The sequence below is a fragment of the Bactrocera latifrons genome, unplaced genomic scaffold (genome assembly GCF_001853355.1).
Source record: "Bactrocera latifrons isolate USDA-ARS-PBARC rearing strain unplaced genomic scaffold, ASM185335v1 scaffold_107, whole genome shotgun sequence".
Lineage (NCBI taxonomy): Eukaryota > Metazoa > Arthropoda > Insecta > Diptera > Tephritidae > Bactrocera > Bactrocera latifrons.
In genome coordinates, this window is record NW_017534486.1 from 111,627 (window position 1) to 130,431 (window position 18,805).

Consider the following 18,805-nt stretch of genomic DNA (forward strand, 5'->3'; position numbering starts at 1 on the left):
CACCCTGATTCCCTGTTCGGCAACAGTCTTTCTTGAGTAATGCTTCCAGGTTTTCATCAAAAATTTTTTTTAATTTTTGTTTTCACTTTCACACAGCTAGAGAATGTTCACCATAAAAATGAAAGACATATTTATATCGAAAAAAAAAAACTCAAATTACCAGTAGCTTTGTATAATCCGTTCGGTTCCTGTTCCGAATATTGACACAGTAAAATAATAAACAAGTCAAGGTGAGTCAAATCGCGATGAAATATTTCTATATTGCCATTATTGATACTGCATTGTCTTCAATGATTTGAAAAAAGTTACTAAACCTTGGCATTTTTATTTAATATTGAAAAATTGCAAACTTTTACATACATTACGTAATGACCTTAACTCACGGTAGACTAACGGATATAGAAGCAACAGATTTACACAACGAAGTACAAGCTATTGGCAGGAACAATTTTTCATAAAATCACACGGGTGTTGCAAATATTTCCTGTGTCCATAACTTTGTAGTGGAAAGCGCGGTTGAAACTTAATTGAAACTTAAAAAACCTACCTGTCCACTGCAACGTGTCAACAATGTCTCTTAGGTATGGCAACACTGTCAATTAAAAGTGAAGTGGCACAAATTCTTGGCAATAAAACAGTTGTGTCTAATTTTTCTAAATATAAAACATATAATATTTTAATATTTTAATAATTTTTTTGAAAGTTATGACGCCCATTACCGTTTTCAATCCAACTGCATTTTGGTAATGTTTGGAGATGTGGAAACCAAAAATGGGTAAAATACAAAAAGAAGCTGAGCTCCTCTCTACTTTTTTGCGTTTGATTCATTGCGCACAAAAACGATGTTTATAACTTTTAAAAATTTTTTAACAACCATAGATATGGTAGCCATGTCGGGTCAAAATGAAATTGATTTAAAATGCATGCTTGATAACTACCGATAGAAAATAATCGAAGAGCATGAAAGAAAATTTAATAAAATGAACATAACAAGTTTCAAAAGTTGTAAATATATTTTGTTAATTCAAAATATAATTAACCTTTGTTGAGGCTGGTAAATTGTTTTGTCCCAACCCTATGTCTAAAACAATATAACTTTGTGATATCGTTGCTATTTGGTAGCCAAATAGGATTAAATCAGGTCTTACCTTCTTTAAAATCTCATGACTCAATCTATTGCCAATACCAATTACATCGGTAAACACATTAAATTGAACTCCATGTACTGAGTACACTAATGTCTGAATGGGTTGGCTTGATTTTACAATTTTATCATTCTTTAAACTCTTGATTATTAGAATATTCATTTTTATGGAAACATCGGAGTTAAAATATTCTAAAGCGTAACCAAAAATGGTTTTGAATTTTCCTGCAAATTTATGCGTTATGCTTTGAGCGTTCTTCGCTTAGCATTAATTGCACGTTGCACACGAACAAACCAAAACCAACAAAACAGCACAGTAAATTCATTCAGATTTGCTGGCTTGCCATTTAATACAGGCAAATGCATCGCTATGAGCGCCATAAAAATTAGAATTTCCCATGTTAGCAATTTTCCATTGTTGGCTTTATGCAACAATTTTAATTCCACTAATTCACCGTTACCTCGCAACTACTTTCTATTAGGGCCGGATACGACGCGCACCTCCCGCAGTCTCACAGCTTTTATGCAGCATGCAAATGTCAAAGAGCGAAAGCAACAATAATAATAACAACAACAATTGCAGTAACTATGACAATATGGTAACAATAAAATGAAAATAGCAACAACAAAGCTAGATAGCCATTTTAAATACAGTTGCCGACGACAACTAAGCGACTGGCTTTGCATCGCCGAAGGTTAAATGGTATGAAAAAGAAACGGGAAAAACGAAAAATGCCCGTGTTAATGGCTTTGGAAAACTGCTCACAACTTCATAGCTAAGCAAAGGGAGGTACGTGAAAGCAAGGCTGTATTTAAGGCAGTTAGGGATTATAAAAAGTAAGCGAAAGGGGTAGCTAGCTTATGATTACCGTTAACATTTTTACATAACACGAACATATACATAAATATATTTCCATAAGTAGCAGCGGAGCGCCAAATCTAATCTCTGGGTCTTAAGGAGAAAGCTGCGAAATGCACACGATAATAGCAGCTGGAGTAAAACACAATTAAAATCAATGGCAGCGCGGACAGAATGCGACAGCAGTGTCACCCCCCAGTTTTCAATTATATTGCGCACTGTTGCATTGAAAGTAAAAATCAAAAAAATAGATAAATAAAACACTAAAAGTAATAAGTAAAGTAAGTAAAGTAAAGCGCAGAAATTGTAAGGCTCTGAAAATAATATTGAAAAGTAAATAAGAAACCTGCGTGGCCGCTAAGTGAACTGTTGCTAAGCGAAAATGTATTATGAGATGTTTGCAAAGTAGAGGGGCTTGCAGTCAGTGATGGGCTAGATAAGTATAGTTAGCGAGATGCAGGCAATGCTGTCGGACTCCCTAATAAATTATTTTATAACTTAATTTACTTTATTGAAATTAGAGCTACTTTTTACACTAGCCATTTTTGACGCGTGAGTTGTAGCAAGTTATTTTTGTTCAGTATTGTTTGGCATTTCATCATTATTGGATAATTTTCGACCGAATAGACCACGCAGTGAAGAAAATATAGCAGCCTTTGCTGCGAGTGTACACGACGACCGTTGCAATATCAGCAGGATTTATCGATGAATACATACATATATGCTTGTCAAGTACTTTAAGATTAAACCCTCCCCGCTTTACCCATATTTAAAATTTTTTTCACGTTCTATAGCTTTTATAATTTAGTTCTTGAATAAAAAATATATATTTCCTTTTCATTAAATCTAAGAGATTATAAATGTTGTTATCCCATTTCTTGCTTGTGCCTTCTGCTTTGCAAAAATACTCGTCTAAGCGCCGCCGTTGGTCACTTGCTGGGTTGAAAAGTGAATGGAAGAATAGTTGACTGCGTAAGGCATTAACGATGCAATATAACAGTAGAGGTTGCATGGATAAACGCCGCAGAGTAAAAGCAATTTGGATACACCTAATTTACGACGATGATACAAAAGGTGAATCGAAAAGTAATCACACAAAATGCCATGTCAGGATGGACATGGAGAATCTGTGACTTATAGAAGAAATTTTTAAAAAAGTAATTTTTGTTTAAATTATTTTTTAGATTTTAGTAACATAGCGAATAAATTTGACAGTGCATAGATATCTGAATATGACGTAGAAAATCGGTGATGAGCTTTATGACTTCAGACTTACAGCCTCGTTTAACTTTTTCGCTCAGGACTACTATGGATTACTTTATATTCACAAGGCTTTTGGTTAACAAAACATGTCTCATAATTTGTATTATTATTGTTATTAAGTATTGAGAATTCTATCACAAAAAACAACAGTTAAAAATTTGCCAATTAAATATATAAGAGAAATGCTTTAACATTTCATTAATTAAGCACTAATTAGTAACTAAAATGTGGATTGAATTTCATTTTGAATATTATTTAATGATGTCCACGGAAATGCGCATATCGCATTGTTAGCCGATGTCAATTGTGAGGTTATGTTTCATGGTGCTTTGACGTTTTAGCGATACGTGGAATTTTCGACATGTTGTTTCTAGATTACAATGCACGGTGACAAATTATTGCAACAAAACTACTGAAACATGAACTGTTTGTCATTACCCAGTAAACAAAAAGCAGAATCAGCAGATGATTATTACTAAAATCAGAAGAAATGAAACTTCTAGAGAAGTGTAGTCAACAATGAAAGTTCTTTATTGCTATTAAGTTGAGTTTTTTTTTATTACAGTTCGGTGATTTTATTATATCGGATACCATAATCTACGAATCACAACATAACTTTCTGAAAAGTAACTGGTATTAACTACAAAGTATTTTTTTATTATTATNTTTTATTATATCGGATACCATAATCTACGAATCACAACATAACTTTCTGAAAAGTAACTGGTATTAACTACAAAGTATTTTTTTATTATTATTATTTTTTTTTTTTTGAAAATATTACCTTGTATGATAAAAAATTGTCAATCGACATTTGTCTGATATCAATATTGTAATATTGTTTAAAATAAAAATTTTAAACAGGTGGCAACGCTACTTCAACACATTCACGAATATTTTTCATTCCTCCTTATTTGTGGGATTATGTTATAGTAATAGTAGGTATTTCTATAATTTTTTAACTTATAATTAAATAAAATTTACAAATAAGTGGAAACTTTAATAATTTTTTTTTTTTTAATTTCGTTTAGTTATTTTGTGATTAAGCTTTCTTATCTTCTTCCGTTTCATATCAATTTATCCAAACTTATAAACGGCTGGCAACTTGTCTTTTAAAAGGTTCTGTTTAGATCAATTATGGTAAATTATAACCTAAAATTGTATGCACTGTTTTGAACTAGTGGCAAGCCTCTTCACAATTGTTTAATGTTGTGAGCTCTTGGCGTTAGTAATTTAATGCTATTATTGTAAGAATTCTTTTATTTAACAAATTTTATTAACATTACTTAAATATGTTTAAGCAGGTGGCAACCCTAAATTAAATTATTTCTGCCAGCAAGCTTTCCAAACGTTCTTCAGTTTAATAGTACTATTGCCGCATTTTTTCATAATATTATTATTTTTTGCTTAAATTTTTTAAACATGTGGCAATCCTGCTAAAAAGATTTTGAATTTTATATTCACATTTATTCGAAGTTTGTTTCAATCAAAACATGTTCTGAAAGGTTCTAGGTTTTCCCATCTTATAATATATCAGCTATAATAGTTTTTATAGTTTTTTAAAGTGAAATTTAAACAGGTGGCAACACTATCCGGCATTAATCCAACTGAAAATTGTATAAACCACTTCAGTTTGATATGAGAATTTTTTCAAATTATTTATTTTAATTAGTATTTTAAAACAGGTGGCAACCCTTTCAAACTATTTTCAGTTATAAACTTTTTTATATGTTTTTTCTTTGTCTGTAGTACTAAGTCGTTGTAATATATTAAGAAATTTTTCAATAAAAATTGCAAACAAGTGGCAATCCCATTTCAAAATATTATCTCTTATTAACATTTCTTACAAGCTTTTAGGTATTTTATTACTATAATAAATCAGCTATAATAGTTTTTAGAATATTAAAAAAAAATAAAACAGGTGGCAACCCTTTAAAAAATTCAAATTGTAAATTTTTTTAATTGTTTTTATCTTGTGGTCTGTTGTACTGTAACAAGTCGTTTGTATTACATTGGAAACTTTTTCAATGCACATTTTAAACAGGTGGCAACACTCAACAAAAACATTTTAATACGAAAAAATTTTAAATTTTGCTGTAGTGTTGCACTAATTGCTGCTTATTGGGTACACCAACATTTATGTGTGCATAACTACATACATATGTACATACATTTCCACATTAAATTCACAAACAAAGCTTTGAGACACGCCATTCACCGTTGCTGCACAGATTGCCGTTGTCAACACAAATTTTCCGCGCATCAATCAAAATTGGCATGTATTTAATTGAAATATATACGGCAATATTAGCAATGCTGCAATGCGATGACGTTTGACTGCAACAATCGGCTGCGTGTATGTGTGTTTGGCAAATATGTGGGCAACATGATGTTAATTATTTTGGCTATTCGCGTGCAACACAATATGAGTGCACAATGTTGCACCGTTTCGTGGCATGACAATATCGAATTGCGTATGACAGTCACCGTTACGCCGTTATGCGCAGAGTCGTGTATTGAAAAGGGATTGAATATGCGTATGTGTGTGTATAAGTAAAAATATATTTGAGTGTGTTTGTGTGTCTCACCAATTTCGTTGCAAATGAGTTTTAGAATGCTAATCCGTTAACCAAAAATGTATACCGTTAAATCAAAAGTGATTATCGAATGTATTTCGAATGAAATTTCAAAAACTTTTCATCACAGATTAGTTGCATGAATTAGAGCAATATAATTTTAATTAATTTGCATAACAAAAAGATTCTAAAAAACAAAGCAACAACAACTTCCCAAAGAACTGATGCTAAATCCATAAGTAAAACCCAAAAGTTGACAGTAGATTCTCGGCTAAGCCAGCAATATTTACAAGCTTAAAATAATACGCCGTTACATAACTGTAAGCGATTAGTAATTAATTCATAAGAAACCAATTAACAAGCGCTTAAGTCGGATAATGATTATCAAATGCATCCGAAATGATTTTAATTGCTGAAAATTCTCAATTGTTACTCCAGTGGCTTAAAGTGTTCGCCGAAGATCCGAACTGAACTTTTCGTCCCTAATCCCACAGCTTGTGAAGAAGTATGCAAAAGAAAGCAACACAAGAAACAAACAAAATTGTTAGGTCTTTTTGTTTGTTTCATTTTTGATAATTTTGTTGAGATAAGGACAGTTAATTTCCTCGTGCTCTTGTTGTATTTGTTTTGGGTCCAAATATTGTCATAAAATGTCATTGAATTGGCTGACAGTTGTAATAAAATTACTTTCCACACAATACAGCCAAGTTTGAAGTAGAAGAAAATACCTTGTTGGAAATGGAAGGAGATAATCGAATATATCGAACTCTTTGATGAGTAGAGATGGCATAACTAACTATATAGCATATTTATTAATGAAAATGTAAATATAAAAGGAAAAGCTTAGGTCGAACATTTTATTTTACTGCTTTCATTCATTCTAAGCGCCAATATGCACAGTTATGAGAAAAACATGTTCTCTCAACTTTGTTAAGATAACTCACATATTGGTCGATATAAGCAGTATAATCACCCGAAAGTTCGAAAATTTGTTGCTGTTTGGAAGTTGGCGTTGCTGTAGTTCGATTTCACCCATTATATAACATGCTATATAAATGTCATAGGAATATACTAAAATGTGTTTGAAATCAGTCTCGAGACATGTGTTGTCAACCAAGCCCTTTGTCCAATTTTGAAACCTCGCGGGTAAAATTTAATAACTCTGGCCTATTTAGTTATTTATTAGGTTGTCAAAAACGTTTTATTTATTTTTTATTTATTTATTTTATTTTATTTTTTTTGTTTTATAACGGTTTGATGACTCATTCCCCGCTCTTGACCCATGCTACTGCTGATACTATGCCGGTCACTTTCGACCAATTCAGCGACTTTATCGCAATTTTCGATGACAGACCTTCCGGAGCGTGGCGGCTTGAGATGCATCTTTTAGTTTGTCGTAGTAGTACTGTAAAATATGCCGTATATTCTCTTTATTTTCCTCCATGTTTGCGACGCTATTACTCACGAACGACTTAGAAGAAACGACAATCAATCGCCCGTGTTAGCGCTTGAAATGAGCTTTCAAAAAAGTATAGCACAACCCGATGCGACGAATAAAACTAGCAAGCCTTTTTTGACAACCTAATATTTATCGCCCTTTAATTAGGATAGAGCCTTGTTGAAGTTCACGCTAGTGAGGAATGTTCGCTGAGCGCCTTTCACTTGGGAGTGGCCAGAAACGAATATTTTACAGCTGGCTCAAGCAGCTAAAATGGTGAAAATGCGAACCATCCCTCCCCAGGTTTGGGAACCGTCACGTTAAAAACCAATACAGACTCGGGTAATAGACCTCGCTTATGACGACTACCCCTGCAAACGTATTAAATATAACGATTTTAGGGCATGCATCTGGAATATCCGGCCACTTAATTAGGAAGATGCCGCTGCCCAGGTGTTTGATGTCTTCGTTAGAGTAAAGGCCGAAAAGGACTTTAGCGAATAGGTGCTTGTGGCATTTACTACAGTGACTACATAAAGAAGCGCAAACTCGGTGTTGGTTCCATGGTGGGAGAGAGACTCTGTCGCCGAGTACTGTCATTCACCCCGGTAGATAAACATCTTGCCAAAATCTGCATCAAAGCGGAGTTCTTCAACATATCGCTGGTTTGCACACACGCCCTGCCGGAAGAGAAAGACGTTGTGGCCAAATATGTACTATATGACCGGCCACGATATCAAAATCGTGCTTTGCACACACATTTGTTGATTGTTGATTGTCAAAAACTTATATTAATAGCATGGCTTTGAAAGTCGGATAGACAGCTGTAGTTTTTGTAGAAGCAAATTTCATATCTCTAAAAACCAACTTACATAAACAGTTGTAGTAGAAAATTCTTAAAAATATAGACGAATTGTTATCAAATTCCTCGCAATTAAGTGAGTCTCTATTATAGAAAGATTTCCTACAAGGGGACACAAAATTTTATATACTATACTTGAAGGGCAACACAACCGTCTTTTCATTTCAAATTAGCGGTTGAATTGCTTTTGGAAATTGTTTTCGCATATTGTGTTCTCTTAACTTAAAATCTGTCACATCAATAAAACAGCTGCACTAAAACAATCAAAATTAAAATGAAGACATATTGAAAATAAAAAATGTTTGCCATAAAAATGAAAGATTTTCAAATTTTTGAAAGACATCTACCATTTATTTTGCTGACGGTGGTATATAAGATTTAATCCCGCTCGAAAGCGTGGAAAAACGCACCAATTGGATTCGAGGTTATGTCGTCTGAATTTTGGGCGTGCATGGAATAATTTTTATTGACTAACTTCAAAAAAGAAGGATCTTTAACAACGACTATTATTAGGCCTTTGAATTGGACTTCGAGTTATCGAGATCTGGCCCAATCGACTATTTCCCGCAAACTCTCTTATTAGAACAAAAGAAGTTGGAACAGGAAAGATTACGAACAAGCGCCATTCTGAATCAGCTAAACTTACTATGCTCAAAAGATTAAATTCCAATAACCACTTTCGGGCAAGGATGTCTTCTAGAAATGAATTAAGAAGAGATTTAGTAGGTAGGTCGATTGGGTGTATACTCCAATCATTTTGATCTTTGATCAAAAGAGGTCTAATACACATTTCGAGCCCGCAAAATTAAGCCAAATTCTTTTAGGGATCAAAAGGGTTGTTCGTCAGTTTTTGAGATATCCGAAAGAAATTCAAAACTGAACTTGTGATATTCTGTTCAGCATTTGTCGAAATCGGCCAACTATATCAAAACCCAAATAATCAACCATTCAGATCTTTTAAACTTTGCCATTCTCGAAACCGGTTTAGACCCATAGTATAAAGTCTGTTCAGAATGATCAGTGGAAGGTTCAACGCATATTCAATTTAAAGACGACACTATAGACAAGCATTAAGCAGTCGTTTCAAGAAAGCCCTTTTTAAATTATTCCCTCCACTTATCATCATGAAACAAGATAAAACAAGAAAGATTAAAATAAATATTATAAAGCTTTTGAAAGACATAAGTACTTTGGCAGTAGCGGCGCCTAATCCCAAATCGATTTATGTGCACAAAACCAAAGTCATAAAACTTCTCCCTAAGCCTCACCCACCAAATGAGGAAAACAAAAGCAATTTTAAATAATTGTTGCAGGTACAAACGTGCACCTGAAAAGTTCAACGCCGTTATCAAGCTAGCAAATGCCTTTATTTTGTGCCTTTTACGCGCCAAAGCTGAGCTCTCATTGGTTTTTTGCTTGCTTTATTATCATTGTTTCTGACTTCATTGCTCACTCCTCGCCCCACCAGTTTTCAATAAATTTCCACAAGCTAAGCGAATGAAGTATGCTGCTTCATCTGCGCTGAAACGACAACTTCATCAACAACAAAACAACGCAATGGGGAGTGGGAGAAAGCATAAAAAGCGTAATAAGTACAAATCGAACACGGCATTGCCAATAAAAATGTATTACATAATTTTTTCCATCATAAAAATTGTTGTAGTAATTGGGAAGACACGCGAAAACAAAAAGTATAAGAATAAGCATAAAAATGAAGAAAACAATTGAAAAGTTAAAAACTTTTTCAATGCTTCCATTTGTGCGTTTCACTTGAACAAAGTGGCTGCCGTAAGTGCCACACTTAATGTGCGCAATAACAACTGGTGGGGAGCGGGATGACCCCATGCGCCGCCGCCGTCACTGGGGCGTGTCAATAAGCTGCAGAGAAAAACAAAACACTTGCAGCTCAATTTAAATATGAGTGAGTGTGTCTAAATTAGCATACACACACACACACACGGAAGCAAATTATTTACAAATGGTGGCAACAACAGACCCTGGAATATGCTGCCAAATCTTAAAGCGTACAATGAATACATACGAACACAATATTCATTTACTCGAAATGAACTAAAGTTTCGCTTCTAAATGGCTTCGGTCAATAAAAAGCGTGTCTTTCCAACTTTAGTCTCTCGTGCATAAATCACAATTTTTATTGAAGTTTCTTTAAGATTTCGTTGGTTTCGTTTCGTTTTCGCTTCATCTTTTGATGAAAAAATTTTGTTTTTACCATTTGAATTTTGAGAAAAACAGCAACGATGATCGTTCTGGTCATAATGGTAGAGTCGACAAAACCTATAGGATCTGTTTGATATCGACAACTTGGCCAAATATGTATCCCTTCAAATATGGGCATTCAACTCATCTAAAACTGTTGGGGCAATTCAATCCATGTATCCAGAATATTGTGAAATTCAAAAAATCAGTAAATACTACTGAAACCACAACTCGGTTGTATCGACTTTGATGAGATCTGACTACAAAAATTAATTATTTGAGTAATGCCTTTATGACACCGATGTTATATAGTTAGTGTCCAGCTTTCGTAGATCCTAACCATCGCACTCATAGCGGTATTTTGAATATGCCATCTTCAGATCTTAAGACAGCATACCTGTAAGCTAGTTAATGCCCACACTAAGTTAGATAGTATTACTAATTCCCAGGACCCGAAGGGAGGATCGCTGTTCGTCTATTATGTCATGTATAGGAGTTCACGCAATTGAGGAAAGTTCTCTGAACGCCAACTCCTTGGGAGTGGCCAGATAGAGAGGCAAAATATCTCTCCCCAAGGTTGTGGGTTGGGCTTAGGACCTATCACATTAAAAATTGCTTCAAGAAAACATCGAAATAGCCTCACTAATTCACTACCTCTATGTTCCAAAAATTTATTTATTCTGCTTTGGATTTATTGATAAATACCCTAGATCATACACAAACCGAGAATAAAGAAAATCTAAATTTAATGCTCTAAACAAAAAATTTTCCCACAAGTTAGAGTATATAGTATTTTTTCGATAGACCAGGGGACATTTCAAAAACCTTGGCCGGTCACTAAGAGCTTACTATCTGTAGGTTCCGAATAATTATTTCTTCTAGATTAAATTTTTTGACAAAATAGCCTAATCTATGCTAATATAAATCTAGAACGTGGACTAAATGTTATCGTTTTTTTTCAGATAAAGTCTATTAATCATTCACAGCTTGAAGGGTAAGTTAAACCTTTAAACAATTATTTTTCTGGATTATAGAAAAAATATGTATATAATTAAGTAGTTTTAATGAGATTATTTCTCTTTCGAGCACAGAACACCAAAGTTGCACACCATAAGTGGATAATGATTAGTCAAGTCATACTCCACAAAGATCAAATGTTGAGTCGATAAAGCTTTAAGTAGCATTACAAAATTCTGAGAATGTTGAGCTAAAAATATTTAGTTAATTTTATAAGTATAAGTCAACTAAGCCTCAGAAGAAGACTTACCAGTTTAACAAATGAGAAAAGAATACGCTGTATTTGAATAAGTTTATAAAAAATATTCGCTTTATTTACAATTTTTAGTATTCCATTAAGTATTTTTATCTTAGAACTGGCTGGAAAAATTAAGTAAAATATCATAAGTCACACCAATTTAAAAATACACTTACATTTGCTACGGAATTAAGTATTTGTTAAGTCACTTTAAGTATTAATATTAAGCCAGTATATATATAAATATGCGACAAAAATAACATTTCAATCTAAGACGCTAACATTTTTCACTTTTAAAGTGTTTCTTAGCATATATTTTTGTGTTTAAGTGCCGCCTACGCGCAAACGCACGCGCAAATCTCCGCTAAGGATAACGAAATGACGCCATAACGCCACAACGTCAACATCACACACACCACTGTTGACCGTTGAATAACTGTTGACCAAGCGAGGCGCCAACTTATCCGCATTGTTAATTGGATTCAAACCAAGTGCTGTGGCATCTTCGCCACCGGCAGCGGTGTACGCGCCACGGAGGTGGCACCCACATCAATGCGCATCTCTTTACCCACGCTGGGCTCATCAACCGCTGCTATGACGTTGAGGCTGTTGCTACTGTTGTGCTCGGTTTTACCACGCGCTCCGCTGAGACTCTGCGCGACTTTTTGCGTGTAATTTACCGCATCACCAAGGCTGCTGGCATCGCTGTGTTGCTTCTTCTTGTACTCATTTCCATTGACATTGCCATCGATGTTGTTGTTACTGCCACCACCAGCGCCTTCGCTGCGTTGTAACCAATGCGGCGCTAATCTCAACATGAGCACAGCTCCCAGCGGCGCGGTGAAAATAATGGCTAAAACCGAAATGATAAGCACATTGTTGGCCAAGGCGAGACTCTGTTCATCGACCGCTTTTAATGATCTGGCCATATCCAAGGCGAGCGGACCCAGCGCGGCCTAAGGGTGAAAATGTGTTGGAAATTAAGAAACGCCGGACGAAATTTATGGAGAGAAGTATAAAAAATAATATTAATACTAAAAAAACACAAACATTTCGGATATGTGTGGGTATGTGAGGCGGTGTGTACGTGAAATGATGGATGAAGTTGTGATGTTACTAAAAATAAAGCATGAAAATGAAAGATATCACAAATTAAAATATATAAGAAGTAAAATAAGGAAAGTCATCTCCGCCTATCTGCGCCTTCAACTTTATCTACCGTTATTCTTCCCCACATTTGGGCGGAGTGCTACTTTAATGACAGCCCCACACAAATTGTTGCCATGCAATCAAGCACAACTACTGTCCGTCACTCACCGCGTGGTCAACACGTGCCTGCGCTGGCCCATGGCTGTCGGCTAAGTGAGCGTTAAAATTGAACGCGCAAATGAATAAAGAAATCTACACGCTCATAAAATGCCATATTGTCAGTGGTGTTGTTATTATTTGATATATTAAATTAAACAAATAAAATTAAGTGAACCATGGTTGAGCACAAGGCAGGCAAAGCAAAGAAAAAAGACTTGCTCGGCCCCACTGACGTGTTGGTTGTGGCCAGCCCACTCCATAGCACGGCGCTGTTGTTGTAGGAAGTCAAGCGATATCGTCAGCGATAAATCAGAGAGCTGCCAGTATAAATTAGTTTTGCGAAGCCAAAGCAATGTCGTCTGATTGGAGATTTTTCACTTAGAATTCCAGGAAAGTGAAATAGTATCTGAGTTTAAATGAGGATGTATTTGCATATGTGAAGATTGGTCGTAATGGAAAATAGAAATAGTATTTATGTGGTGCCTGTAGGCTTACAAAAAGCTATCAATATTTTTTTGTTATAAACCCTTTTCTGCACGACTACTCGTATTACCATATTAGACAGTTCATTTCGTGCTTCTGCTTATAATATTTCCTTATGCAAGGTTAGAGAAGTGGAATGACTGAAAATACCAATTCCTGGAAAAAATTAAACAGCTTTGAATAGTAAGCTATCTTCAGTTGAGGTATCAAAAAGCTTTTTTCCGTTAAGCTTTTCAAAAGCTCTTCTCTTTTTTATACCCTGAAAAAGGTATATTATGTTCATCACGAAGTTTGAAACACCCAGAAGGAGCGTCGGAGACCCTATAAAGTATATATATAAATGATTGGTATGTCGAGCTGAGTCGATATAGCCATGTCCGTCGGTCTGTATATATACGAACCAGTCCCTCAGCTTTTAAGATATCGTTTTGAAATTTTGCAAGCGTCATTTTCTCTTCAAGAAGCTGCTCATTTGTCGGAACTGCCGATATCGGACCACTATATCATATAGCTGCCATACAAACTGAACGATCGGAATTAAGTTCTTGTATGGAAAACCTTCACACTTCACAATGTATTTTCACAAAAGTTGACACATGTTATTTTCTAAATCAAAAATGTAATCTCCGAAAAAATTGTTTAGATCGGTTGACTATAACATATAGCTGAATGATCGGAATCAAGTTTTTGTATGGAAAACTTTCACATTTGACAAGATATATTCACGAAATTTGGTACAGATTATTTTCTAAGGCAACAATGTAAATTCCGAAGAAATTGTTCAGATTGGTTAACTATAGCATATAGCTGCCATACAAACCGAACGGTCGAATTCAAGGTCTTGTATGGAAAACTTTTGAATTTGACGTGGTATCTTCACGAATTTGACGTGGATTACTACTTAAGGTAATAATATAATATCCGGAGAAATTGTTCAGATCGGATTACTATAGCATATAGCTTCCATACAAACTGAACACATAGTTACTAACAGAAATGCACCTGTGAAGGGTATTTAGCTTCGGTGCAACCGAATGCTGACCTTTTTTGAACCTCATCATTACCTTTGCTCAATGTTCAGTATCTATTTTTCTGCGCAGGCCGCAATTATTAATCTATTAAATGATAATAGGATTTTTAGTCACATTTTCCTGCTAGAAAGTAGCAGAAATAGCAATACTCTAAAGATGCAACAAGACAAACACATCGTCCAATCTTCATAGCGGCTCCCATAAAGTCCTCTCATACCATCTCGAATATAAAATTGAATATCTCTGGCGTATTTAATTACTAATTTATTGCGCTTTTAGTGGTACCGTACCGTTATATGGGGACGGAGTGGGTTTATCTACCGATTTCATCCATTTTCATACCGTCGGTAGGAGTTCTTATAGTATTTGCGTTTTAGTTGTTGTAGCTTTATTGATTTAGGAGATATGTATAATCAGCTTATTACAGAACGAGACCACGTACAACCGTTAGGTGAGCAAAACAATAATACTCTGTAGCAAAAGTATAAGTAAGGGTGATTTAATAGACGTATATGACAACTGGGCAGGTTATGAATCGCGAATTTATACGCATAAGCCCGAAAGTAAACAGCAATCGACTGGATGGGTGTTTCGAAATTAGCCGAATCCAACAAAAGTTGTTCGCTATGAAGCACTTCCCAGAATGGTAAGAATAATCAGAGAGGGGTAAGTGTTTCGACAAATGTGTATGGATCTTAATGAAGAATGTTATGGAAAACTGTGAGGCGATTTTTGATTATTAAGTTTATAATATAAAAAGCAACTTATATTTTCTCTTTAAGCCAAAACCAAGAAATTTAGCGAGAGAAATGGCTAAATGTGGCAAGCAGTGAAAAGTTATAGCTCAATGAATTCTTATGTATAGATAAAAAAAAAATATATATATATATATTCTTAGTACCTAAAGGACGGGTTTGCTCTGAAGCTCCCAACATTGAAGCTACCTACCATTACTTTGTTAAATTATTATAGTTTTCCTGTGATTTCAATAACTAAGTTGTTATAAGTTTAAAAATAAAGACGCAACTTTTATTGAACTCAATGTGAATGTTTTTTGAAAGCAGTCAATTCCGATAATAATTATCTTAGATCTTGTAGTATAAAATTGTAAGTTTACATAATAACAGTGCTCTATAAAAGCATCAACAAAAGAAAAGTTTTCATGATAAGATATCTTAAAAAATGACAGAAAATATAGCTTTTCATAGAGTAGTCTCAGCTAACATCTTTCTTTAAAAAACACCCGTACTACCGAGGTCTTGCTCTAAACTAGTTCAATTTTCTATATTTAATGCATTGCCGTTCATTAAAAATGCATTAGCGAATTTCAAAAGGTGAAATTTAGTCCCTGCAGTAAACCTTCAAAGAGAATTCGTAGAAAAACGGACGAAAAGCGGACGAAAAGCGGAAAACCGCGTGCTCTTTTTGTGCACTTTGTGAGCTTTCCCTTGTTGTTTACGCACATTACATTTTATTTCGCTCCTTCGCCCTCCCCATCTTTTCAGTGTGATGGTACTATTTCCATATAATAGACACATATATATATATATGTACTTGAATTACATACATTTAGAAAAATATAAGTATATATGTATGTACATATTTTTGTATATATTTGCATACTTTTTCCAAGAGCTTCCTTGAAGAGCCAAGAAAATTTTGTTTGCATCCATTTCTTTGATAAGTCCTTTAAACTTAAGACACGAGGTCACGAACAAACGAAAATGGCGTAGTAAATAAATTAATGGAAATAAGTTGGACCAAGAACAAAAGTTTACTTGCTAAGTTTTAGTCTAAGAGTTGAGCTGATATTTTAATATAGCGATTTGGTGAATATTAGAGTGACTTTACTTCACACACACACAAAAATGCCTTAAAGAAATTGGTGAAAGCCTCGGAGATTAAACTCTTTACGAAACATGTCACAGACAAAGTTTGAGGTTGGGACGAAAAATAAATGATGAAATATTTAACGGTGCCAACTTTTTTCAAATTTTTGATAATTCCATTATTGTTGTTGTAAATAACAGAAAATTTGTTATGTTCTATTTTTCTACCCAAAGCAATCTAAATTAATTTACCAAAATTAAAATTAATTGAATAAAGGAAATTAAATGAAGGAAAAGAGAAAATTGTTTTAATTTTTTTACCAACAACAACAAAAACGCTCTTCTCTGGTACTCGAGCGCTTCACAAGTCCCGAGTGTAATTCTCAAGGCGAGCGAGCACACAGCAGCCAGCAGCAAACAAACTGACCAAAGTGGCTAACCGCGTGACTTACCGAACAAACAAACAGCACAGCAGCTGCTGCCGCTATTGCTGTTGCTGCCAACAGACCGGCCAACAAGTTAGTCAACTGGCCAGCGAAAATGGCGCAGCGTCCAAACAAAGTAAAGCGGGCGAGAAAAATGTGAATCGCAGCAAACCGCATATTTAGCCTAACAAAGTATAAGCTGACCGCAGGAGCATGCAACATATGTGCCACATATGGCTACATTGCAACATGCAACAAGGAAATTGCGAAGCCAAAGCCGCAACGAAAAATAAAAGTTCAAAAGGGGTGCAATGTGAAGCAACTAACAGCAAATGGTTAAGCTGACAGTGAACAAAGGCCAAACGAGAAAGAAGCGAGCTCATTGTCGAATTCATAGTCAGGCGGTGTGTGAGAAAGGTTGAGAAAGGCCGACCTACACATAATATATGAGAAATTTTGTATATTCGTATACATATATATATATGTAATGTCAATGTAAGCATATTTATTTACAGTTATGTATGCCGAGGTGCCAGTCAATGCGGTCGTGTTAGAAAATAACTTTCCAAACGTGGCATTTAAATTCATCTGCCACAAGCACAAAAAACCACAAAAAACTTCTCGCATGCTCTCTCACACACACACATGTGCTTTTACACCAATACATAAGAGCTACACAATATTTAATGTCGTAATGCACCCGAAGTTAGTGCTGTTGGTGGGCCAACAGGGACGGTGAGGACGGCAGGTCTTCGAATTGTGGCATGTTTTGCTGCACCGTTGCGGCTTAACGCGGTCTCAAAGCATGTTGTTAACGTCCGGCAACATAACGGTACATGTGTTTAAATAACGACGCCACGAGCATTCGGTATATTTTGCCAAAAATACAAATATAGTATATTTACATATAACTTCGACTGTGTGCGGTCCATATGTGTATATACATATTAATGTCGTTTTTATTTCCTCGCCAAGTAAAGCTTTTGTTTGGAAATACTTTCGAAATGTTTAAAATTGCCAATATGGTGCAGAAAGAATAAGTGAGCCCTATAATAATTCCGACACGGGTATTTGCACTAAGCTCATCAGAACAGCCGGCGTATTCCTTGAGGCTATAGAGTCAGAGTAAGAAATCAGCGGGAGTCAGGTCGTCAGATCTGGAGAGCTAGTCAATTCGATTTTTTTAAGTGTACTATTTCTCAAAATCATCTTCTGTTCACTAGATATCATAAAATTTTTTATTAGCTACCACTTCCAAATACTATGAAATAAATCCCGTCGCTTATTAAATCCCTATAACAAGGCATATTTTCAATCCAAAGCCGCGTTGCTTCAAAAACTCTCCAATAAAATTAGTCAATTAAAAAAAAAAAAAACAACAACAAAGATATATGTGCTTTTCGATAGACCGAATAAAATTTATAATATAAATAACTATTAGAAATTATATAAAAAGTACTTTTAGGGAATCGACAAGATGTATAATATAAAACCTTTATAACTAGGGATCTAATACGGCTCTGTAAACTGACTTTTGGCAATAGCACAAGCACCTTCCGGATCGGAAATTTGCGAGCCGGTCGATAAAAACGAGGAAAGACAAAGCAACTCCTTATCGTGCAACTTCTACAATCTACTGCTGGAGAAAATAATTTGCTCTGGAGAGCTGAACAGAGAACGCACAAATAGCTGCTACTGCGGACTGAATAGGTACAGCGAGTTAAGAGACTGCAGCTACGATAGCTAGGTCATGTCGTCCAAATGGATGAAAACACTCCAGCTCTGAGACTATTCGACGAAGTGCCTGCCGGGAGAGCAGAGAAAACGGGAGTCCTCCAATCGGTTGGAGAGATCACTTGAAAAATCCAGTTGGCGCCAAACAGCGAAAAGATAAAACAACAGATCCGCAGTTTTAAACTCAGTTGTAACCACGTAAGCGGTATCAACGTCAATAAAGAAGAAGAAGAATCAGTGACTTTCTGTCTGAGATTATGTACTATCATTTCTGGACAAAAGCTATCTCTCTTTACTCTTTACTCTCTACTTATGTTTCGAAGCAAACATATTGACTTGAAAGTAGGAATTATATTCAATTATGCAAGAAATCCTTCCACT

At 35.1% G+C, this 18,805-nt stretch overlaps 1 protein-coding gene across 3 annotated transcripts in view; it reads right to left on the reverse strand.

Annotated features, from left to right (window-relative positions):
- Nucleotides 1-11,690: 11,690 nt before the first annotated feature.
- LOC108970422 (mitochondrial sodium/hydrogen exchanger 9B2) overlaps nucleotides 11,691-18,805 on the reverse strand; it is a 70,512-nt gene continuing 63,397 nt past the window's right edge. For all 3 annotated transcript variants that reach the window (XM_018935786.1, XM_018935777.1, XM_018935796.1), the window contains one exon: nucleotides 11,691-12,570. In XM_018935786.1, coding sequence (XP_018791331.1) covers nucleotides 12,097-12,570 — 474 coding nt within the window. In that variant the 3' untranslated portion in view covers nucleotides 11,691-12,096. The remainder of the gene's footprint in view (nucleotides 12,571-18,805) is intronic.